Raw genomic sequence first — 25,849 nt, 5'->3', positions numbered from 1 at the left:
ACCGTGCAGACGGAACAGCCTCTGTTCTACTCATTATACTTGTACAGCATAGAATACCTGCTCAGCACAGTGCATTTCTACTGTGTGCCTCTGCTTGGTTCAGTCAACGAGAGCAATGTGCAGTTTCTGCTGTCGTGGATTTGCATACCTCAGCACAGCTCTTCAGCCACAAGAGATAACCAATCACAGTTGAAATAAGGTTGAAGAACAGGACTGACACAGCAGAACCTCATAAAACCATGCCACAGAGCTCAGCGTTACATAAACCATTACGGAAGAAGAGGTGTTTTAAAATGGCTTTAAAAAAAAAATCGCTCGCATAGGAATCATAGCGCTTAGTCATAATTGACTCATACTTTTGCTTTATCTTAAAGGTCTTAGAGGAAAACAAACTAAATAGGTTCCTATTGTTTACCCACTCTGTCTCTTTCCCAGATCACATGGTTACATTTTGGGATATTTTGGGATAACTGCCATTTCACTCAGCCTCCGCAATGACTCACTGTCACTGCACACACTTCCATCAAATGTTCAATTAACACTGATTCATAGAGCAGATTCATACCAATTCCCTTCAATCAAACTTATACACAAAAACAATTCTCTGCAGACTTCGCAAATTTGCCTAAGCATTCAAATCCCCATTCAAACGAGCAATAGGCAATGTTATGTGCTTGTCATCATGCATTTTTATAACAGGAGGAACATAATTGGCAATGCATTGAAATCAACTCGTTGCTTCATTGCATAGCTGTGTCCTTTCACTGCATGTAAATCCTTCTGAACGTGTCCTCCGTCACGCAGGGATCCAAACACACATCTATCCATAGCGTAAACAACAAGCTGGTCTAATTGGACTCACATGATACACTGCCCCCTGTCCCTCTCCACTCTGTCTGATAGTCCACATCCTCCGGGACTCAAACACAGGATCCATCTGACTACAGACCATAAACTATCAGAGATCACAGGCAACAAGGTCCATTAAATAACTCAAATGTAGTATAAACCACAATGTCTAGGACACAATCAGAGAAAATCACAAATTTAGAGAACCGAGCAACTTGTCTCACAGAGGGTCACTTATCCCAGAAAAGTTCTCACTGATTTAAATTGAAAAATGTTCACTATTATAGCATTCAGTCAGGAGGATCTAAGGCTGCGTTTACACAGGCAGTACAATTCGGATGTGAATTTTTTTTATACTAATAGTAAAAAAAAAAATATGTTTAATCAGCCTAACAAAACCACTAAATTAAAACATATTGGTCCATACTGGTCCCCAGCATCCCAGTGAGCAGCCCAGATTGGATCCTGGGGATTAGGCTGATCTGTGTGTTAATCTGAGACGCAGGTCTTTCCTGGTTAAAGCCTCATCAGATTGAGATGGTGGGGGGGCGGTGTTATGGGTTAGCCCTGATGAGTCCAGTAGACACCACACGCCGGCCCTTAGCTGCCTTTCTCTAAAACCCCAACCAGGACAATAGAAAGACATAATGGGTAATTAACAGATGAACTAACACTACTTGGGCTGGGTGTGTCCTTCCTCATCTCCCGTCATGTTTTTGTTTGTAGGTATCATCAATATTTGACCATTTATCCTGCGAAGAGTAACGACCTCTCAACGACTTCTGCACTTCTGTTTGATCACTCACTATGTAATCCACAATATCACATCCAATGAAAGATTTCATGATTTATCAGTATCTATGATGTATCAGTATAATATATCAGAATAATATAGTGTCTTGTCTCTATGGCTCATCTAGCCTGGTGTGTTCCTTATTACACAGCCTGTGATGCTGTGTGAGATCAGCTGACTGAGATATTTAAAAGACTGAAGAGCAAACAACTGCCCCAGGCAGACAGGCCACAATGCACAGTGGCAATGAGAAAACATACTAATGGGCAGCCTACTGACTACAACAGCAGCTTCAGGCAACTTCTCCAGCATCGAGCTATTGTCCGAGTAACATCACATCAGAAGGTCTATATAATTAACATTTTCCATAAACTCAAAAATAATCGAAAATATATGGAAATGGATCTGGTTTGATCTTAATCCAAATGTCATGTTGTATAATATATCTTTATCTTCTTTGAAGAAAAAACGTCCGATTTAGGCCAATCACTGGACAGCTTTTTTTGCACATTGTGTCTGTTATGCTGACTTATTTTCTCTCATCCAGATATTGAGTTGCTCATGATCTGGTCAAAAAAAAAGAAAAACTTTTTTTTTGAAACTCCTGTGATTCATTCATCCACACACCTCACTGAACTCATAGTGGAGAAAACGAAATGTGGCTTTCTTTACGTTGCAATGAATCTAGTCAGCCAGACACTTCCCATGCACAATTAGCCTGGGGATGTTGCTACCTTGCCATTATTTCACCTGAAACTACAGCAGACACCTTTGAACTGACGATGTCAAGTCACAATCTTGGCCTGATGACTTAATACAGCCGTTTTCCATATCACTTTGTTATGTAAATCACCTTGAAAGATGTGTCAATAATGTAAGTTGTTCTTGGCTAATCAAATTCTCTGTCTTCACTCACAAAGCAGAGCCAATCCATCAATATTTTATCTGTTCTTCCTTTAGAACCTTATCAGGGACATTTACGTACAATGGCAAGTGCTTTCAAAAGATCGATTATGAACGGCGCTGAGGAGTACATGAATAAAACCATCAATAACCATGCATCCTTGATCATCTTTACACCCCTATACCAGATCCCTGGACACTTCATAAGGTTTTACTGTAAAGAGGCGAGATCTTCTCCAGGATGTTGCTTACTTCCATTCCATCTAGGCTACACCAGTACCAAGGCAAAACGAGCTCACATGAGAGCCCCCGACCTGCCGTATGTTTGAGGGTTTTATAGCAATAGGCAGCCTGAATACGCATGAGAGTGCAAATGCACATCACTGTTCATTCGGTAACGTGGTTTTATTTTTATATTCATTATGGAGCCGAATGTAATCCCGAAGAGGGATCATCAGAATAATGCGCAGCTAAACTCCGGATTTGCTGACCGCCCGCAATAAAAAATAAATAATTAAATGGATATATGCGCGGTTTAACCCAATTAGCAACTTCATCATACAAATTTGGCATAACGTCGGATTGGGAGAATTACCTCGTGCAATTTTACAATCATCAAGATTGGATGTTAAAACCTTGATGGATGATTAAAAAGACAAACGGAACCGCTCATCAGACCATTATTCTATGTCTACTAAATAACGATAAAAATGTTTGATTGTAACTGCTAATGCTGATAAAGTGAAACAGGAAATGTAGCTAGGCGTACTGTGCATTTGTGGGATACGGGTGTCGCCGAAGTCCTCTCAGTGCGTTACACAGTCAGTCATTTGTATATGGCACTTCGCTAATGTACTTTGCACACAAAGTATTGCAGCGGAAAAAAACTCTAACAGTATTGCTAAACGTCTACTTCCAATTTAATTCATTAGAGCTTGTTAATGCGCATCAAAAGAGACTGAAACTGGACGGTTAACTGCAGTAATTTTATTTTTTCCTCATTCAAAGATTTTACATGCAGTTTTTTACACACCAAAACCCGCCATGTTGAAAGTGGTTTGACATATTGGCAATGTCCGGTATTTTCCGATGCCTTTGCGCACCTATGTGTGGGGAAAAATGTGACACACCTACACGTTTAAACTGTAAATATGAACATTTAAAATGAAGTCAGGGGTGTGAATTTATGAGTATTTCACTATTTTATCGTTTTTAGTGGAAAGCAGACCGTTAGATGGAAATTCATTTATGAGGCTTATTGAAATGTGTTTTTCCTACGCACGGCAAGCATTAAAATAAATGTTTATGTAACCAATTTATTTTCGCATCAAGGTTTATATTAAATAAAGAAAAACAATCATACTAACTAAATTGAAAGTGCCACGAAGCGACGTTCTCGCCGCGTGTGAAAGCTATAATTACGCACGTAAAAACACTTTGAACAACTTGGCTCCTGAATGCGCCAGTATTTATGTTTCTAGAGAAACAGCCTCGAGTAGGAATGGTTAAAGGTTTTAGCCAGGAAAAACCTTTCACGGTAGATATTTCGTCGAGAAAACGACGGCTCTGGATTAGTAACCTACATAAATATTTAAAGAAGCGTCAACCTGTCACCTGTCTTACCTTAATGATGTTTTTTTCGCGTCTAATTTGCGAGCCTTTTTCGTTCGGTGGAAGCCAGCGAGCGACGTCTTCCAACTGCACAGCACAGAGATCGTTCCAATATGGCATCCCACATCTGCGCATGTCCAAAAAATCTTCAGATTATTTTCAAGCCAACTCCTTCAATGACCTTTAGTGCAGTTACGAATTTTTTTCTGCCAATTATAAATAGAATGTCGAAGTAGACTACCCACCCCCATATTTTCACCCCTCGGTCTTTCATAGCTGAAATACACAACACATAGATATTGTTACCAGTGTGTTTACACAATGATGAAGCCACTATTTTTACACTTCTGAACCAGTTTTTTTTATTGTATCTTTATTTAACTAGGCAAGTCAGTTAAGAACAAAATCGTAATTACAATGACGGCCTACCTCGGCCAAAACCTAACCAGGAAGAATCTGGGCCAATTGTGCGCCTCCCTATGGGAATCCCAATCACGGCCGGTTGTGATACAACCTGGAATCGAACCAGGGTCTGTAGTGACCCTTCTAGCACTGAGATGTAATGACATTTCCGAATACGTTTTTTATTGTCGAGACTAATTGTTTCATTGTTTTAAAAATTAGAATATAGGCTATATTATATTAAGGTTGTTTTTTCATGTGAAATATAAGTGTCCAATACACAAATCCCAACAGAAGTCAATAGGCATACTCTATAGTCAAAGATAAAAAAAACCTGTTTAAGCCTGGAGCCAAAAATGCTTGTCTAACAACTATTTGACTTTCAAATAAATGAACGAACGTGTAGCCCTATGCATGTGCTACCCCCTTCTATGATAATTATATTGGCACTGTTTCTGACTGTTACAGTCGTGTCTTGACATACTAACCTTTTCTTTCGGTTGATTGTGTGTTTTTATTAAAAGTTATACTATTCAACATCTAATGAAACGTAACTCAAAGTTTAGTGTGCACGAGAGACTCAGTGTCACTGAGGGAATTCAGTGTCACATACTGCACAGAAGTAGTATTTATTTCATGATATTCATTTAAAAGATAAGTCAAAAAGGTATCGTTTTTTAACAGCTCGGTTTGTGTTGTTTTTGTCATGTTAGTGCATAAAGTCCAAACTGTTTCCGCTTGACTGAAAACTGAAAACGTTTATGCACTTTATTAAAACACTTAAGAGTAGCCTACATGAGATAAAACCATTGATATTCATTGATAAGTATCTCATGATCATTCTGTCAGTCAACCAAACCCTTGTATTCATGTGGTCCAGAAGCAAATTGGGGTACAAGGGCTTCATATGGTCCCAGTTCGGCCCATCTGTCCAAAGTCCCGAATTGAAGGCAACTCAGCAAGGCATGAACATTTTAAGTTTCCATTCATTGAATTGTATTATCAACCATAATATGACCAGGGTTTATTCATGACTATGTAACAAAAGCATTGCATTCAATGGATATTGCATTAGAAGCAGGCCTATTGTCCTGTTACATTTTTTGGAATGCCTGATGTACTGAAGTGACTCATTTTATTGCTCTCACTTATTGACACATATTTACCATGCCTACTCTATTCGGAAGATGAACAATTTCATCAAATAATTGTTGTAGCGTTCAAGCATTACTGTAGTCAATACTATCCTCTAGTGGTAGAGCGTGTGTAGGCCCACTCGCCAACTGAATGGGAATAGACAGACATGATAAGGGTATAAAATAGAACACATTTTAAACTGTCTTGAACTGGGTTTCATATCTTATGAGGATATTCTTTTGACTAAATAAATGTACATTAAAACTATGTATGATTGTTTGAAAACTATAGCTTCAACAGTGTATGGTGGAGGTTTTAGGCCAGACGGTGAGTAAATCAATTGTTTTAAATTGCGGAACAATAATGCAAAATCTAAATTGCGCAATATAGACCTACTTGTTGGATCATGATTTTGGGAAATCCTGCAACCTCCTTCGGCTGTCATCCTCCCATAACAGTGCTATTAGGAATGAGAATCATCTTCCACTTGCAACTCAAACAAAAAAAATAGGCCTACCGAATAGTCTGAGTTGCCTAGCCACCTCATCCGCACCCCTCTGGTGAAGCGAATGCCTCTCCGCGGCTTCGCGCCTTCGGGTCCATCCCCGTGGAGGGAAGTGTGCATGTGCACGTGGTGGTGAGGTGCTGGTGACAGATGGTTGGTTTGTAGCGCGCGGTTTAATCTGCCAGAGAAGAGATTTTAACAAGTGCGCGGGGGAACGGATTATCCCCCACGTGCGACGCATGCATTGCACGGGCCACTGCCCTTTGTCTGTGTGCCAGTCAGAAGAAAAGTGATGGTTTGTCTCTATATCTCAACAACTCCCAAATTCATCTAGACTGCCTTGACAATGACCATGGAGTAGGCCTATCATAAACCATTGGATTGAATGAAATGCCATAGGCCTATTGCAAACCCACAGGCTATGGCTATTGATTGAATAAGTAATTAATCAGTAATTAATTAGATGCCAACTTCCTCATCATTCCATAACTGGACAATAGTGGCTTCATGACAAGGCACTAATGCACACAGCCCCTTAATCTCCAACTAAAGGCCATTCAAAATCCGTGTTGTTTATTAACACTTGAAAGGATTTGAGGGATTCCACTTTGAGCCAATGAGTAGTTATTCTGACTGCAAAATAACAGTCTTATAAATACATTTCATATACTATTGCACAAATAATAATTTGGTTCTGTGTTATGAAGGTTTGGGTAACATTAGAATATGGTTTGGGTAACATTAAAACAAATCAAAGAGCATTTTCATTGGTTTATGGTAGTGTAGGCTATCTGTGGTGCAGATGGAACAGTTATTCTTGGAAAAGGTGACATTTTGAAATAGAGATAATCTCTTATATTTTTTAAATTATTTGGCAAAGGTAAGTGTTTTGGGAACCTCAGAATCTGCTCTTTCTGATAGTATATAGAAGTGAAAGGGTCTTACCTGCATGTAACTCTGTATGAGCCTCAGAGGATTTGAAAAAGTCACTTTTTGGTGCTCTGATTCCCTGCCTCTGTGTCAATTCCAACTGAACTGCAATGTCTCTTCATATTCAATTTGACAATAGACAATATTGTCACCCATCAGATTATTGCCAATTTAATTTTGTATTTAGACCAACTCTATTATTAGATTCGTGAAATAATGTTCAATATAGTTTAGGTGTAGTTTAGATGGGCCATCATCAACTGAGCAGGCTGACTGCTGGTGAATGAGAAGAAGAAAGAAACACATGTCCGTTAAAAACTGGATATGACACAAATTCTGTTTCTGATCTCGAAATTCTAAAAACAAATGCATGTGATAAATATACGTACGTAGGAAAATTAAATGACGGAGGGTGGCATTAGTTTAAAAACCGCAGAGATTTTCAAATATAATTAACTTGCACTCAAAATGACTACCTCAACGCTTAAGCGTTAAATCCACTATTGTTGTCTCTCATCGTGTGTAGGACACGTCATCTGACTGCTGTATTATAGATAATTCGTATTACAAAGGTTGTCCATTTAGATTCAATTATAGGCCAAAACTCTATAGCCTACATGTGATTAGAACGTGGTAACTGATAAATAGTATTTCAAATGGGGCTTGGGACATTGGATGGCCCCCTACTGCGGAGACAGGGGCGCGTGACTGCATTAACAAAAGAAACAAAGACCGCCTGCGCTCGCAGAGAAATCCAAGGAATTCAACAGCAGGAGGTGACGTCAGATTCACTCATTTTGCGGTGTTGTCGCTCTCAAAAACATTTGATATGGAGTAGAACAATTACCCATGTTCCGAAGTTTTAGTTTTCGCATTTTCGGGGACTTTTTCAGTTCGCGAAATACTTTTGTATTAACTTCACAAGAGAGACATTGAGCAGTGATAGCATGGCAAATTCGTTGTTTTGTTTTTCTTGAGGAAATACGGAATTTCTCCTCGCAAACAACAGGGGAAGTGCGCCCTGTCCTTTGTCTGACACGGGTGTTTTTAAAGTATTCGACATGGACATTTACGGATACAATGGTGTTTTTCTGGTCAAAAGACTATTTAATAATGCAGCTTTTGAGATTTCGAACGTGTCAGACATTACGAAGACGAATCCTCAGGGATGCGATAACGGGGCTTTGACAAACAGATTCGGAGTCTTGATTCAAGGGTTGCTGGCCATAGTTGCCTTCAGCACATTGATGGGTGAGTATCTTTCAGAAGAGAACGTAACAATGTTTCAATAGTTTATAATTGTATAGGCTAACTTATTGTTTCGAAATAGAAGATCATGTTTCAAATAAAATACTTAAAAAATCACTTCTAAAGGGAACGTCAAGGGTCTGCTCAGCCAAGCACCGCACTGTCATCTACTGCAGAGCTACACTCTATCTATGAGCACGTGGCAGTTTGTTTCTTTATGCTATTTTGACGTTTCTATCCGATTGGCTGCTGTTGCACTTTATAAGGCTGATAATGCATATATAATTATATTATAATCCGTTTAAATAGTGTATTATAAGAATGTTTCCCGTATCTTTTTATGTGCCAGGTTTAAAATATTCAACCCCGCTGGTAGCCATCATCAGTGGCATATGAACACAAATGTAAACGATCTCGAATGTATCCTATAACTATTAGACTATTGTTTACAAGTAGTTTATACGTCTACAATCTATAAACCCGTTTCATTTGTATTATTCTTATTATTGAAATGCCTCTTCAAGACAGGGGTGAACGTTTATGCTGTATGATTGGGGGGGGGGACAGTTTTGAGAGGGTGGTCATAAAATCCTATAGAATACATAAATGTCTTTTTGAATATAAGAGGCTCTGTCTATATCTCTGTCTACAGTGAGATGACATTTTATAGTCATCTACTTTACAACAGAGTGATTTATGACAGAAAGGGGTCAGACTCTAAAGGTGAGTGGAGGATCAATTAGCTTTGACCTCCTCACAGTTACTTATTAGTAAGAATATCCATATTTAGCCAGCATGTAAGTACTTTACCAGCCAGAGTACCCAAGTCTGAAAATCAAGGGTCTACTCAGCCAAGCGCTGCACTGGTATGCACTGCAGAGCTACACTGTCCATCTCAATGCCTCTCCTCTGCTTGGCAAGATGCGTCCATCTTTGTTTAGTCCTCTTCCTCTTGGCTATTTTGGTGACTTCCTCCCATTGACAGACCACTGGCCACACCTTTTGCGTGCCAGAGTTCTTGCATACAGTTGCTATCATTTTATGCCAGGCACCAATTCTGGCTTTGCATTCTAACCTTCAGATAGTTTTTGGGAGTTTTTGAGTCAAACTGCAGCCACAACATGATGATTGCTATGTGAACAGTCACACACTCAGACCTTGTGTTAGCTGGGGAGAGAGGAACAGTGGGTTCCTGTTAGACACGTAGCCCTGAGCTACCAGTGTCCTGATGGGGATGGGTGGACTGAGGGAGCATGTGGTTCTGACTGTGCCTTTCTTTATCCATCTCTCCTGGACCCACAGAGGACATGTACACACACACACACAAATATAGCGTTTTTCACTCTTCTATGGCTGTCTCTCTCTCACTGCGTCTCTCTCTGTCTACAGTGAAGAGGTTCCATGAGCCCGTAGGGGTCAGAAGACCATGGAGGATCTGGTGAGAGTGGTGTTTTTTAAAACTATTTATTATCAGAGTCTGTACCAAATCCCCAGGAAAGAACAGGAGACCGTCGGTTGATCACATGGCTGAGGATCATAGATTCCATTAGATTTAGAGATGTCAATGTTTGTTGCTTGACTCTTATGTATCTGGCTATTACAAGTCACCATGGTGATGACCAGCCGAAATTTCACCCCATCTCTACAGGTTTTATGACACGTCCAAGCAGGCCATTGGCGCTCTCTTCATCCACTTCGCCAATGTGTTCCTCTCCAACCTCACAGAAATGGACCCCTGTTCCCTGTGAGTCCATAGCTGTGATTGGACAGGTTGGCAGAAACCACCTGCCAATCTAAAGTCTCAACCACTCATTATGATAAATAAGGTGTTCTGTTGTCACATACAGCAGATGGGGGCAGTGAAATGTGTTGTTTTACACGGTCAACCATAGTAGTATGGTGCCCCTAGAGCAAATGCGGTGTTAAGTGCCTTGCTCAAGGACACATTGACAGATTTTTCACCTTGTCGACTCGGTTATTCCAACCACTGACCTTACGGTTACTTTCCCAACGCTCTATCCGCTAGGCTACCTTTTGCCCCATGTCAAATAATTGACCGGCTTCCTGGTGGGTTTCCACAGGTATCTGATGAACTTCCTGCTCGATGCCACGCTAGGCATGCTGGTCATCTGGGCGGGGGTCAAGGTTGTCTCCAGGATCGTGGAGTACAAGCAGTTCACACTGCTCACCTTTGGAGAATACGGTGAGTCTCCTAGACATCTGTTTAGGTCGTGTCAAATGTTTGGAGGTTGGCCAAAGCATAGACTACTACTGCTCTGTGACTGTGTCATTGGAGAGGGTTGTGCCAGTTAATTTTCGGGAAATATGTCATGAAGGTTGACTCTTCTTCCTTTCACCACTGGAGGCCGCTGTAGGCTCATGAGAATATTGCATGAAAAACATCCTCCGAAGGGCGATGGTGGCAATAGTGTGGGATTAAGTTCGAGCCAATTGCTGCACTCGTTCCGTCCATAAATTTGAATCGGAATACAGAACCAAAATAAGATTTGAAATGTTAGTCTGTTAATCTACTGTATTCCACAAGGTCATTTTTCTCCTGTATCTGCACATGGTTCTGTTTCATGCTGGTTTTTCCATTGACTATTATGATCCAACGGATTGTAAATGCAGCTGTGCCTTGACCACTGGCCAAATATTTTAGTGAGCTTTTAGTTTCCATCTGATCTGTATCACGCTCCCTCTGTGTCCTGACCTTTCCCCCAAAAGCTTGCTAGAAATACTGTCTCTGTCATAACTATTAGTCCTGAGAACTAAACAAAGAGTAAGACATTTAGCTGTTTGTGTAAACCCACTCTGTCCTCTTAAAGAGCTGAACAACATGCAATCATGGCAGAGCGTTGTCTTTTGCCTTCTTTTTTGTTGTTGCAGTTTCTCTTATACCTTTCTCTCTGCTGTCTCACTTCTCTTTCTCTCTTGTTTTGTCTCTCTCTCGTCTGTCTGTCTCTGAGGTGTTCCCAGGCTTGGAGAGGGTTTGTTAATGACAGAGACATGTCCCTGTCTGTGTACACTGAGATGAAAGAGAGACGCAAATAGTACACGTGGGGACGTGTTTAGACCAGAACACTGAGTTTGTGGGTTTTTGTGTGTCTCTGTGTGTGTGAATGTCAATGTGTGGTTGTGGCAGTCTGGCGTCATCCTCTCTATGGCTGATCTTCCCCAGGTGACGATCTGAGTCCGTTGGTCAGTGTATGTAGTTGCAGTGTGGTCATTAAGTAATGGTCTGTTCTGTCTCACCAGGTGACCCTCCCCAGGCTGCAGCATGGCTCGGTCAGTGTGGTGTCTACCTTCTCATCATGGTCCTGGAGAAGAGTGTAGTCAGCTTGGTCCTGCTTATTCCTGGATGGACCAATGTGAGTAGGCCTACAGTACCCACAACCACCTGCTCCAGGGACATGGGCTAACCCAGATCCTGAGAAAACTGAGAGACTACCCACTCGAGGGAGAGAGCGGAAGTGTCAGCCATGTTCTTTCTTCTCTGTTCTGTGTTTGAAATCTCTGGTGACAATTTAAAGTCAACAAAAAGTCAAGCCTGAAAAACAAAGGGAGGATGAAAGGTTTTGGAGAGCACAAAGAGAAAGAGTTGTCCCTAGAACAGAATGGGAACATTGACCCTCAGCCAAATGAATATCATCCGGCCTCTGGGACTAGGGTCTTGTTTGGTTGATTATTTGTTTGAGGCTGTGGATCACCTTTGTGTTTTAGGGTCATTGTTGCTCTGTTCACTGCTCCTCTCTTGAAGAGTCGTTTATAGCTTTTTTTTCAGTACACTTATATCTTCTTTTTTTTGACACTGGGGCTTTTTTCTCAGGGTGAAAACGGTGGGGGGGGGCAGTGGCAGCCCAAACTGTCATTAACATAGCTCATCCCAGACAAATCGAATACTTGGAGCATTTTTCTGTCTCTCTCTCTCTCTCTCTCTCTCTCTGACATGGTGAATACCACATAATCATCACATTAGCTCCAGTCTCACTCAATGTTCCACGGTAGAGAGCCAAAGAGATGCTCCTTCTATTATAGTGCAAAACATTGACGATCTAAATGGCATTGGATGACAGTCGCTTGTGTAACACGCCCGTTATTTTGCCCTGCCCAAATTGAAAGTGTGTGTGTTGTGACGCTGTGTTTCTCCGCACACTGATGTTCCAGCTGCAGTCTGTGTTGCTGGACTACATCCCTAACCCTCAGGTGGAGCTTGTGTTGGTCATGCTCATCGTGCCCTTCATTGTCAACGTGAGTCTCACCTTCAGTCTCAACGCTCTGCATTATGTTGTGTATACGTCACAGGAGGCTGCTGAGGGGAGGACGGCTCATAATAATGGCTGGATTGGAGTGAATGTAAAGGTATCAAACGCATGGAAACCATGCGTTTGAGCCTGATACCGTTCTTTTCATTCCATTCCTGCCATTACTATGAGCTGTCCTCCCCAATTCAGGCACCACAAACCTCCTGTGGTATATGTAGTGTCCCAGACAGTGCATAAAGCTTATATTTCTGGATAGAAAACCTGCATAAAGTTGACAGAATACAGTATGCAGGCTTACTAGGCTACAGTGATCATTCTGTGTCCACTGCACCGGTTCTACTGACTGAGTTCTCTGTGTGACCCTCTGTAGTCCATCATGTTCTGGGTGGTGGACAGTCTGATGATGAGGAAGTACAAGACTCTGAAGAGCCTGGTCGACTCCTGCGACTCCTCGACCAAGGTCGACTCCATGGCGCCGTGGGTTACCGGCGACGAGTCACGGGTGAGAGTCAGTTAACTAGAGATGTCCCCGACTAAAAAAAATAATAATCTTGGTCGACCGAAAGCCATCTGTTCTTTCGGCCAATTTTAAAAAGTGTATTTTTCTATGTATAGAAACACCATATGTGTTTTTAATCAAATCAGAAATATATGCATTGAACTTGTCTGATACTTTAAGATCACTATTTGATGAAATAAGACACACATGACTGAAGAGGGGGCCAGACATCACGATAATAATAAGAAGAAAACCTTCACCTGCCCCGACCATCCTCCTCCCGCTCCAAATGGCTTTTGCAGATTCTGCCGTTACTCTCCTGAAGTTGCCGGTAATGGGCTACATGAGAAGTCGGCAACATTTTTCAGGTGGAATGCCAATTTATCTTACCATTTCTACCGATCTGCGTGCAAGTTATGGTTTTCATGTGCACCTTTTTGTGAAACATTTTCATTTATAAAAACGTCTTCGTACCTCAAAATCATTGTCATGTCGTTAATCAAAATTCTATCTAAATGAAAATGATACAAACTTAAAAAGTCACTTCTATTGCCATTGCCAACTATGTAAAAATAGCCTATAAAGCCAACAAATAAAAACATTGCTGCCCACAGGTAGAAAATGTCCAGCTTTAAAAATGAATATCCTATAAATCACATTGGCTACGCATGGCCTGTCTGCAGCGAACTTGAAACATTGTATAAACTATTTAACTTTGGTCTGGCCTGAAACTCCTTGCAACATTGTATAAAATATTTTGGGCCCTCAAAGTTGTCCATGCTAGTGAGCTCGGAACAGACACAGCAGTAGGCTATTTGCGTAAGGGATAAGAAGTAATCAGGTTGGCCTATTTTTACGATGTTTCCACTGGGTCAGAGCATGACATTTTTCCCTTTCACACTGAGTGGTTATTGAAAGGGAGAGCGCTGGAAAGATTTTTATTTTAAATACATTGGGGAATTGTTTATTTTAAATTAATGTAAAAACAATTTGTTTGCTTGCTGTTGGAGGTGGGGAAAAAAATTACTCAGCTCATTAGTGATTGGTTTAACGCACAATCAGAAATAGTATCAGATCCCCAAATGGGCACATTTATATACCTATGTTTGCACGCAGACCAGACAGCCTATAGACTTACTTCTATGTGTCATCAGGTGCGCTCCAAACAAAACACAATGAAAATGTAATGATGTAAAACCAACATTTGTTTCTCACAAGTGTAGCATAGGTTATGCGCTCTGCAAACAACGTGTCCACTCCAATAATGACAATAGTAAAAGTCTGGAATAATATATTTCATGCATTAACAGACATTACCGTAACCAGACAAACTTTGGTAGATTACAAATGATAGGAATTAACTGAAAATGGACTACCGGTGATATACGTATGTGATCGGGAATTGATTGAAACTAACAGTCAAATGCAAGTTATGAAACAATGAATGTACACAAATTGGGAGGGAGCCCATTCTGGAGAGAGACATGCATTGTGCAGCCACACTCTTCTTCTTAGACTGTGCCACCCCGCGGCCTCCGCAATGGATTAGTCTCGGCCTCCGTAATGGATTAGTTCACTGGGATGGGCACGAATAAGACCGGTGTCTCGTGTGCCATTCATTTAAAAAAAATATATATGTGTGGATTCGGCTATTTCAGCCACACTTGTTCGAGCACACAGCTATGCAATCTCCATAGACCCGTAGTGAAGAGTTCAGTGACTTTCAACGTGGCACCGTCATAGGATTCCACCTTTCCAACAAGTCAGTTTGTAACATTTCTACCCTGCTAGAGCTGCCCCAGGCAACTGTAAGTGCTGTTATTGTGAAGTGGAAACTAGGAGCAACAACAGCTCAGCCGCAAGATGGTAGATCACAAAAACTGACAGAACGGAACCGCCTAGTTGCTGTAGTGTGTAAAAATCGTCTTTCCTCTGTTGCAACACTCAATTCCAAGTTCCAAACTGCCTTTGGAAGCAACGTCAGCACATAACTGTTCATCGGGAGCTTCATGAAATGGGTTTACATGGCGCACATAAGCCTAAGATCACCATGTGCAATGCCCAAGCGTCTGTCGGCTGGAGTGGTGTAAAGCTCGCCGCCATTGGACTCTATCTTGCAGTCCGACAAAATAATCTGCGTTTGGCGGATGTCATGAGAACGCTACCTGCCCCAATGCATAGTGGCAACTGTAAAGTTTGGTGGATGAGGAATAATGGTCTGGGGTGTTTTTTATGGTTCGGGCTAGGCCCCTTATTTCCAGTGAACGGAAATTTTAACACAACATACAATAATATTCTAGATGATTCTGTGCTTCCAACTTTGTGGCAACAGTTTGGGGAAGGCCCTTTTCTGTTTCAGCATGAAAGCGACGTCCATATAGAAATGGTGTGTCGAGATTCGTGTGGAAGAACTTGACTGGCCTGCACAGAGCCCTGGCCTCAACTACATCGAACACCTTTGGGATGATTTGGAACGCTGACTGTGAGCCAGGGCTAATTGCCCAACATCCGTGCCCGACCTCACTAATGCTCTTGAGGCTGCTGCGGGTACTTGCTTCCATTCAATGTTCCAACGTCTAGCGGAAATCCTTCCCAGAAGAGTGAGGGCTGTTATAGCAGCAAAGGAGGGACCAACTCCATTTAATGCCCATGATTTTGGAATGAGATGTTTGACTAGCAGGTGTCCATATACTTTTGGTCATGTAGTGTATATTTGCTACTGCTCGACTAAATAATCTTGGTTGCCAGCCTATCTCCCAAACAATCGACCATTCAAATAATTGGGGCCAGCCCTACAGTTAACCATAAGAGGGGACTGCAGATCTGAGTGCTACTGCTCTGTGGGATCATGAAGGGATGCCGTTTGATGACAAAACATTAAAGCCCATGGGTGTAAGAGAGACTTTCCCACCAAAAATCACAACACTCCACATCCCCATGGGACACTGGCTCATGACGTCTGTGTTTGTTGAGAAAGAAAAGAAACTGAGTGTGTGTGTGAGTTATGATAGATGTCCGTCACAGTGATTTAGCCTGTCGGCACCTGTTTTATGGGGGCTTCCACCCTACACACACACACACACACTGCTTTCTGGGTCGGTCTAAAGGGTAACTGGCCCACATAGTTACTGTCAAGGAAAGACTGAGTCAGGGAACCTCAACCTCCTCTCCCCCTTTCACTCCATTTTTGTTTGTCTCCGTTTTCTCCCTTCAATTTGTGGTGTTGTTTCTCTGTGGGTCCGTTACCCGAGATGGATCGTGTCGTGTGAAATGGACTCCATGTCCTGCTTGTCCCTGTTGTTCTGGAAAATAAGAGTCTGATTATCACAGCAATGTTACTGACATTCCTTGTTTGGCAAGACACGAGTGATGGATGTATGGAGCTAGATCGGCCAGACGGTTGTCACATCGTTGAGTCAAGTGTCTTCTGTGTTGTAGAGTTGCTCCTAATCTGTTGATGTAGTCTACCGTAAGTGTGTGATCACCTTGTTTCATTGGATCCATTGTGAGAATTGTATTTGGTGGGAGAACAGTTAGTAGGTGGTGAATAGTGATGTCATTATGATATTAGTTAACTGTCTCCAGTGGGTATATAGTGTTCCATTTGAGTGGCTGTGAAATCATGTACTGTATATTGGAGTAGTGAGACTGTCGACAGAAGCCTTCTGTGTTGGGTAATCAGACAGAATTGCCCTCCTCCAACGCATTCAATGTGTTACTGTACACTCTCTATCTGTCCTCTCTCTCTTTCTCACCCTCCCTCTGGAGTCACGATGATGATGATGACAGACTGGCAGTGTTTCTCTCTCTCTCCTCGTCCCTGGTACTCTGCCAAGCAGCAACAAATCATCCCTTCATCCCGGGAATAAAAGTGACATTTGGAATTAATTTCCATTTGTTGATGTCATGAAAAGAGGAGGGGAAGATGGTTCTCTCCCTCTATGTCCATGGGAGAGAGGAGGGCATTGATTAGGGAGAACTGTTGGAGTTTGGTTGGACTGTGTGTCTGTGCAATGAGTTTGATTTCAGTTTCTGACACGGTCTGTAGGATAGTGTTTGGAAAGGATTTCATCCATGGTCAGCTGTGGCCATATGGTGTTCAGAGTAGGCTGTTTTTAACTTTTATCACAACAAAATGTTTGAGAAACACAGACACAGCATCGGTAGTCTGGCCTCTTGGTTTGAGTGTAACTGAATGAAGATTTATTTGGGATTGGCCTCATATTGGGGAGAGAGGAAGGCCGGGCAAGCCCCCTTTCTACCTCTGCTTCTCCCATTACTATAATCTCATCCAAGATGTCTGCATTGGGCACACACACTCGCACACATGCATGCACACACTACCATAATCTCATCCAAGATGTCTCTGTATCCAGCAAACAGCGCATTCGGAAAATAGTCAGACCCCTTGACTTTTTCCATATTTTGTTACGTTATAGCCTTATTCTAAAATGGATTTAATATTTTTTTCCCCTCGTCAATCTACGCTAGGGTTGCAAAGGGTCAGAAGCTTTCCGGTAAATTTCTGGAATTTTTCCAGAAATTTTCCATGGGAAGTTAAGCCTGGGAATTTTGCTCAAATTCATCAAAGAAGTTAGCTTATGAGCATTTTTTTAAAATGTGGAATACACAAGGAAATTCTAGGTCTTGTGGCATATAAACTATTCCCAATTCAATGGAATTGCACTGTGCATGCAGAGGGTTACAATCTTCCATCACATGTACAGGTGATTCTCAAGATCTTGCACACTAATGAGATGCTATTGAGCCCACACTACTACACCGTCTGAGCCAAGGACTACATACTTTCTGGTAGGTTTTGATTATAATACTGGGTGGGGTGAATATATTTTATGACATTATTTTTTTGTTAACTAATAAATAGTAGCCTACAGCAAAGAGTGTTTAAATCATTTGTAACTTCTTAACAATTTCTGCTAGTTAGTTTTTGCTACCATGTGGGTTTCAGCTTGCTTGAGCCTGCTAACTGAGTGTTAATTCACCTGTTTCCATAAATGTTACATTTTAGAACATTTATCTTACAAAGGGGTTGTTTAATCTAACTGCTTAACTATTTATCTGTACATTGAATAGCATTTTTATTTATTTTCTACACTTTTTTTACAGGAAAATGCCACAGGCACTATCTGATGTGTGGAGACATTTCACTGCAGCTAATGTAGATGGAAAAGCTGTGAACATTTGCAAATACTGTGCCAAATCATATGGGAAGAATGCAACAAAGATGGAGAATCATCTAGCCAAGTGCATAAAGTTCCCTCAGCACTCACAACAAGCAACCTCTGACAAAAATCCCTCTACTTCTATTCAAGGTGAAAATGATGAATCAGACAGCTTATCGATAGCAACAGCTCATGGTCCTCCTGGAATCAGAAGTTTTTTTTGTCTCAATGGAGGAACATAGTCAGAGATGCTGATGAATGTCTTGCTCGAGCTGTGTATGCAACTGGTTCACCTCTGATGCTCACAGGCAATGTGTATTGGAAGATATTTCTGAATGTTCTTTGCCCAGCATGCACACCTTCAACCAGACATGCTTTATCTAATTTGCTGGATGCAGAGTTCAACAGAGTTCAAGTGAAGGTCAAGCAAATCATCGAGAAAGCAGACTGTATTGCAATCACCTCTGATGAGTGGTCGAATGTTTGTGGGCAAGGAATAATTAACTTTATCATCTCCACCCCTCAACCAGTATTCTACAAGAGCACAGACAGAAGGAGACACAGACACACCGGTCTCTACATTGCAGGTGAGCTGAAGGCAGTCATCAATGACCTTGGACCACAGAAGGTATTTGCACTGGTGACCGACAATGCTGCGAACATGAAGGCTGCTTGGTCTAAAGTGGAGAATTCTTACCCTCACATCACACCCATTGGCTGTGCTGCTCATGCATTGAATCTGCACCTCAAGGACATCATGGAACTGAAAACAATGGATACAATCTACAAGAGATCTAAGGAAATGGTTAGGTATGTGAAGGGTCATCAAGTTTTATATTAGCAATCTACCTCACCAAGCAATATGAGAAGAATAAGAGCACCACATTGAAGCTGCCCAACAACACCTGTTGGGGTGGTGTTGTCATCATGTTTGACAGTCTCATGAAGGGGAAGGAGTCTCTAAGAAATGGCCATATCACAATCTGCCGATATGGACATCGCCCCATCAAGAGGATCATCCTGGGTGATGTATTTTGGGAGAGTGTGGTAAGCAGCCTGAAACTTATAGCAGTAGTCATTGCACGAATTGAGGGAGACAATGCCATCCTGTCTGATGTTCAGACTCAGCTTGCAGATGTAGGGGAAGAAATCCGTACTGCCCTGCCCACTTCACTGTTGCTCCAAGCAGAAGAAACTGCATCAAATGCATCAAAGCGTGAAGACTTCTGCCTGAATCTCATACACTCCGCAGCGTACATGTTGGACCCCCAAGTATGCTGGCAAGACCATCCTGTCTGGTGCAGAGATCAACAAGGCCTATGTCATCACTTCTGTGTCTTGCCACCTTGGCCTGGATGAGGGCAAGCTTCTTGGCAGTCTGGCGAAAGACACTTCCAAGCAAGGGCTTTGGGATGGAGATGCAGTATGGGAGCCGTGCCAACATATCTCATCAGCCACCTGGTGGAGGGGACTTTGTGGATCTGAGGCTCTTTCCCCTGTTGCCTCCATCATCGGGCGGCAGGTGGTTAGAGCGTTGGGCCATTAATCGATAGGTTGCTAGGTTGAATCCACACGCTGACAAGGTAAAAATCTGTCGTTCTGCCCCTGAACAAGGTAGTTCACCCACTGTTCCTAGGCCATCATTGTAAATAAGAATTTGTTCTTAACTTGCCTAGTTAAATAAAAAATCCTCCAAATCCCACCAACATCAGCCGCCTCAGAACGCAACTTGTCCTTGTTTGGGAACACACACACCAAAGCATGTAACAGGCGGACCAATACAAGGGTTGAAAAAATGTTGGCCATCCGGGAAAATTTGAAGCTTTTTGAGCCTGACAATGAGCCATCCTCAACAAGGTTGGAAAGTGACAGTGAAGATTAGGCCTCAGTGTCTGATGTTCAAGAGGTGAACATTGAGGAGGTCCAGGGAGAAGACATGGAAGCCTGAGAGGAAGACAACCAAAGCTTTAGTTTCTAGACTACCATTTTACAGATGTATGTTGAGAATGTTTTTGGGGGATGCAATGGATCATTGGGTTCATTATATATTCCCTTTTGTTGTTTAGTGAAATCATCCCATTTTAATTTAATCATTTGCAATTCTCTACATATGTTAAGGTAAAAGGTTTGTTTCTGTCTACAAATTATTTGGTAAATACAGTAGCAAGAAAAAGTATGTGAACCCTTTGGAATGACCTGGATTTCTGCATAAATTGGTCATCAAATTGGATCTGATATTCATCTTAGTCACAACAATAGACACACATAGTGTGCTTAAACTAATAATACACTAATTATTGTATTTTCCTTGTCTATATTGAATGCATCATCTAAACATTCGCAGTGTAGGTTGGAAAAAGTATGTGAACCCCTAGGCTAAGGACTTCTCCAAAAGCTAATTGGAGTCAGGAGTCAGCTAACCTGGAGTCCAATCATTGAGACGAGATTGGAGATGTTGGTTAGAGCTGCCTTGCCCTGTAATAAACACTCACAAAATTAGAGTTTGCTATTCACAAGAAGCATTGCCTGATGTGAACCATGCCTCGAACAAAAGAGATCTCAGAAGACCTAAGATTAAGAATTGTTGACTTGCATAAAGCTGGAAAGGGTTGCAAAAGTATCTCTAAATGCCTCGATGTTCATCAGTCCACAGTAAGACACATTTTCTATAAATGGAGAAAGTTCAGCACGGTTGCTACTCTCCCTGTAAGTGGCTGTCCTGCAAAGATGACTGCAAGAGCACAGCGCAGAATGCTCAATGATGAAGAATCCTAGAGTGTCAGCTAAAGACTTACAGAAATCTCTGGAACATGCGAACATCTCTGTTGAAGAGTTTACGATACGTAAAACACTAAACAAGAATGGTGTTCATGGGAGGACACCATGGAAGAAGCCACTGCTGTCCAAAAAAACATTGCTGCACATCTGAAGTTTGCAAATGTGCACCTGGATGTTCCACAGCGCTACTGGCAAAATATTCTGTGGACAGATGAAACTACAGTTGTTGTTTGGAAGGAACACACAACACTATGTGTGGAGAAAAAAAAGGCACAGCACACCAACATCAAAACCTCATCCCAACTGTAAACTATGGTTGAGGGAGCATCATGGTTTGGGGCTGCTTTGCTGCCTCAGGGCCTGGACTGCTTGCTATCATCAACGGAAAAATGAATTCCCAGGTTCATCATGACATTTTGCAGCATAATGTTAGACTATCTGTCCGCCAATTGAAGCTCAACAGAAGTTGGGTGATGCAACAGAACAACGACCCAAAACACAGAAGTAAATCAACAACAGAGAATGGCTTCAACAGAAGAAAATACGCCTTCTGGAGTGGCCCAGTCAGTCCTGACCTCAACCCGATTTTAGAAGCTGTGGCATGACGTCGAGAGCAATCACACCAGACATCCCAAGAATATTGCTGAACTGAATCAGTTTTGTAAAGAGGAATGGTCCAAAATTCCTCCTGACCGTTGTGCAGGTCTGATCCTCAACTACAGAAAATGTTTGGTTGAGGTTATTGCTGCAAAAGGAGGGTCAACCAGTTATTAAATCCAAGGGTTCACATACTTTTCCCAGCCTGCACTGTGAATGTTTACACGGTGTGTTCAATAAAGACAAACGTATAATTGTTTGTGTGTTATTAGTTTAAGCAGACTGTGTTTTGTCTATTGTTGTGACCTAGATGATCAGATACAATTTTATGACCAATTTATGCAAAAATCCAGGTAATTCCAAATGGTTCACATACTTTTTCTTGCCACTGTATATCCAATGCAAAAAACATCTACATTTAAACGGTATTAATATTAATTTGCATATATTTCCAGTAATTCTCATATATTCCCATGGAAAGATTCCACCTCTGAATATTCCCCAAAATGTGCAACCCTAATCTACACACCATACCCCATAATGACATAAGTATTCAGAACCTTTACTCAGTACTTTGTTGAAGCACCTTTTGGCAGTGATTACAGCCTCGAGTCTTCTTGGGTATGACGCTACAAGCTTGGCCCACCTGTATTTGGGGAGTTTCTCCCATTTTTCTCTGCAGACCCTCTCAAACTATGTCAGGTTGGATGGGGAGGGTCGCTGCACAGCTATTATCAGGTCTCTCCTGAGATGTTCAATCAGGTTCAAGTCCGGGCTCTGGCTGGGCCACTCAAGGACATTCCTTTTTTTCCAAAGCCACTCCTGTGTTGTCTTGGCTGTGTGCTTAGGGTTGTTGTCCTGTTAGAAGGTGAACCTTCACCTCATTCCTGAGGTCCTGAGTGCTCTGGAGCAGGTTTTCACCAAGGATTTCTCTGTACTTTTCTCCATTCATCTGTCCCTCGATCCTGACTAGTCTCCCAGTCCCTGCCACTGAAAAACATCCCCACAGCAAGATGCTGCCACCACCATGCTTTGCCAGGTTTCCTCCAGATGTTATGCTTGGCATTCAAACCAAAGAGTTCAATCTTGGTTTCAGCCGACCAGAGAATCTGGTTTCTCATGGTCTGAGTCCTTTAGGTGCCTTTTGGAAATTCCAAGTCGGCCGTCGTGCCTTTTACGGAAGAGTGGTTTCCATCTGGCCACTACCATAAAGGCCTGATTGGTGGGGTGCTGCAGAGATGTTCCACAGAGGAACTATGGAGCTCTGTCAGAGTTACCGTCTGGTTCTTGGTGACATCCCTGTCCAAGGCCCTTCTTCCCCCGATTGCTCAGTTTGGCCTTCAATGCTGCAGACATTTTTTGGTATCCTTCTCCAGATCTGTGCCTCAACAGAATCCTGTCTCGGAGCTCTACGGACGATACCTTTGACCTCATGGCTTGGTTTTTGCTCTGACAGGCACCGTCAACTGTGGGACCTTACATAGAGAGGTGTATGCCTTTCCAAATCACGTTCAATCAACTGAATTTACCACAAGTTGACTCTAATCAAGTTGTAGAAACATCTCAAGGAGGATAAATGGAAACAGGATGCACTTGAGATCAATTTAGAGTTTCATAGCAATACTTATTGTAAATAAGATATTTGTTTTTTTATTTGTAATAAATGTGCAAAAATGTCTAAACCTGTTTTCGCTTTGTCATTAAGGGGTATTGTGTGTAGATGGATTCAATTATTTTTTTTACAAATCAATTTTAGAATATGGCTGTAATGTAACAAAATGTGGAAAAAGTTAAGGGGTCTGAATACTTTCTGTTTGTGGAAATATTATGCCATAAAGGCCTTTCCAGAAACTGTATGAAATTGGAATTCCGCTCTGTTGGGATTATATGAGGTGGAGCACTGGTCTGGACAATATTCCAGACAGGGAATAAAGTGGGATTTTATAGTCTTGGAGTGGGAATAACAGCACACCGGACCTGGACACATAACCTCATCTTGGCTGACAGCTGCTCACGTGTTTGTGTGACGGTGTCTCTATGTTTGTGTATCTGTTCTCTGATGTGTTTCTCCCTCATCCAGGTCCTGTTGACAGTCGAAACAGACACTGAGGAGGAGGATAGTTCAACAATGGTTCGAGGAGGGTCCCGCTCTAGCCTCCCAGTAGTGGGCATAACACCTAGCTGGGTGGAGGTGTAGCTCTGGTACCCTTCTCTACAAGACCCTGACCCGAGCCACACATACGCTGACCCGTACGCTCCTTCCAGAACACACAGATTTGCTTTTTTTCATTGTACACATCCCAATGATGTCTTTGATGACTTGGCTGTTATGAGGATGTTGAATGTTATATGAACTATGCTTGATGAAGAAGAGAGGAAAAAAAAGTCCTTCGCCCTTGCAGTCCCTGTTTACCGAAACAACAAGCTCGGTGTGGCTATAAAGTGTCTCTTAATGGAGATAATTAGAGAGCACAGTGTGAGCTTGAGGGAACACAACAGTGGTGATGAAAGAGTAAATCTGTCCTCTCTCAGGGGGATGTTGTGAAAAGGGTGTTTGTTGATCTCCAAAGAGCTCTTTGACATCATACAAATTACTGCTTGGTTCAAACCTTGACATACAGCGTCTAATAGTCTGTAATTAAATGCGTTAAAAGTCTGTTTTGGACCTGTAGTATTTAGTAGAATCCACTACTAGTGTTCCTGTATCCTTTCCTCCTTCGCCACTAACAGGTGGAAGGGCTGGATAGTTTCAATCATTGATTTCACCTATCACGTCCACTCAGATCAGTTGACAGACTATTGTAACTCAGCTGGAGGAGTTGGACCTTAAAGTTGGCAATGTTTTATCTGAGTTGGACTGTAGTGGTCTGGAACAGTTCTTCACACTGTCTCCAGAAGATGTTTAACAAGGTGGAAAATAGTATTCGATGTGGAAAATGGACCAGATCATTTTATATTCCTCATGGATGTCCATTTGGGATTGATTTGGAATCTATACAAATATTTGCGATGTTTCTACTATGAACTAAATATCTTAGTGATATGGAGTGATTTTGAACATTCTAATGTATTTTCTTATTTCTTTTGTGTATTTGACATATTTTACTGTATTCATCTTACTTGGGGTTAAACCTGTGGTAATGACATGTAATGGGAGATTTCGAAGTGGTGTGACAGAAATGATCACAGTCAATTCAGAGATTACCTGAGATACCAAAATAGTGTTCAGGTTACCATTTTAATGTTGATTCTTATAGATCACATTTCTCAATCATTGAGCTGTTAACTCTAACATGAAAATACAGTACTGCCATTTTTGTAATGATTTAATGATGTTCCTGTAACCATTTAATGTCTTAGTGATGTGAAAGATTCTGATTGTGAGACTGTCATGTCACGTGACCTCAAATGTGTAGAACAGCTACTGTGAGGACCTGCGACACTACATGTATGCTAATTATTCACTGTAAAAAAGAAAATGACTCATGCTCTGTCTATAACATATATTTTATTTAGCGTTACTCCAATCCATCATGTATGTGTTTTGTGGAAACAGAATTTTGAATTGTGACTGAATGTTTAATGGATATCCACTTGAAAGTGCCATGTTTGCTATAATATATTCATGATTCATTTATGATACAACAAGAAACATGTCTTTGTCTTAACTGTTGTCACTATTGTTTGTATTATCATTTAAATTAAAGTAAAATTGTATAATAATAAAAACCACGAGTGTTGAATACCTTTGGTGGCTCGGGTCAGCCCGGTGGCTGCTGAGCTCGATGACAGACACCTGAGCGGGACTCAGAGTAGTACACCTGTGTGTGGGGGGGGCGGCAACGGGCCTTTGACCCCAAACTGATGACAGCAGGGGTGAGGGGGGTGGTTAGAGGGGGAGATAGTCATTGGCACAGGGACTGGTAGAGGAGAGAGTTAGTTAGGGGGGTGTCTGGTGTGATCCTAAGCAGAGTGTCGCCACTTGAGCTTGACCAGGTTTACATGTTTGCTCTCCCAGTGAGCACCTGAACCTAGCATGCAAAGAGCCTGCCTTCCTGCAATGACTAAGGCCTGGGTTCAGTCCCAATACGATTTGTAGACAATGCGGCTGTTAAACGCAATTCCGATTGAGCAGCGTTTACCGTGAAT

At 41.8% G+C, this 25,849-nt stretch overlaps 2 protein-coding genes across 6 annotated transcripts in view; one reads left to right on the top strand and one right to left on the bottom strand.

Moving 5' to 3' along the window:
* Positions 1-4,269, bottom strand: part of LOC124014022 (scm-like with four MBT domains protein 2) — a 52,118-nt gene extending 47,849 nt beyond the window's left edge. For all 4 annotated transcript variants that reach the window (XM_046328663.1, XM_046328665.1, XM_046328664.1 and 1 more), the window contains exon 1: positions 4,169-4,269. The gene's annotated coding sequence lies outside the window, so the exon portion shown is untranslated. The remainder of the gene's footprint in view (positions 1-4,168) is intronic.
* Positions 4,270-7,849: 3,580 nt separating this feature from the next.
* LOC124014202 (store-operated calcium entry regulator STIMATE-like) lies at positions 7,850-25,448 on the top strand. 2 transcript variants are annotated; one of them, XM_046328963.1, is made up of 8 exons: positions 7,850-8,381; positions 9,768-9,816; positions 10,027-10,122; positions 10,460-10,581; positions 11,637-11,749; positions 12,546-12,629; positions 13,014-13,145; positions 23,781-25,448. In XM_046328963.1, the coding sequence occupies exons 1-8, from the start codon at positions 8,192-8,194 to the stop codon at positions 23,895-23,897; spliced, it is 903 nt and encodes a 300-aa protein (XP_046184919.1). In that variant the 5' UTR covers positions 7,850-8,191; the 3' UTR covers positions 23,898-25,448. The 2 variants fall into 2 exon arrangements, with proteins under 2 accessions (XP_046184919.1, XP_046184920.1); XM_046328964.1 differs by lacking the exon at positions 23,781-25,448 and adding an exon at positions 13,323-13,384 and having other exon boundaries at positions 7,853-8,381.
* The last annotated feature ends 401 nt before the right edge of the window (positions 25,449-25,849 follow it).

The sequence above is a fragment of the Oncorhynchus gorbuscha genome, linkage group LG25 (genome assembly GCF_021184085.1).
Source record: "Oncorhynchus gorbuscha isolate QuinsamMale2020 ecotype Even-year linkage group LG25, OgorEven_v1.0, whole genome shotgun sequence".
Classification (NCBI taxonomy): Eukaryota; Metazoa; Chordata; class Actinopteri; order Salmoniformes; family Salmonidae; genus Oncorhynchus; species Oncorhynchus gorbuscha.
Note: the sequence above shows the minus strand (reverse complement) of the source record. Positions and strands in the feature narration are given on the sequence as shown.

Bases quoted from the DNA above. Each gene is read 5' to 3' on its own strand.
- LOC124014202 (XM_046328963.1), top strand. From the start codon at position 8,192: ATGGACATTTACGGATACAATGGTGTTTTTCTGGTCAAAAGACTATTT. The intron at 10,123-10,459 runs GTGAGTCCATAG...GGGTTTCCACAG, and splicing joins GAAATGGACCCCTGTTCCCT to GTATCTGATGAACTTCCTGC. The intron at 11,750-12,545 runs GTGAGTAGGCCT...CTGATGTTCCAG, and splicing joins TTATTCCTGGATGGACCAAT to CTGCAGTCTGTGTTGCTGGA.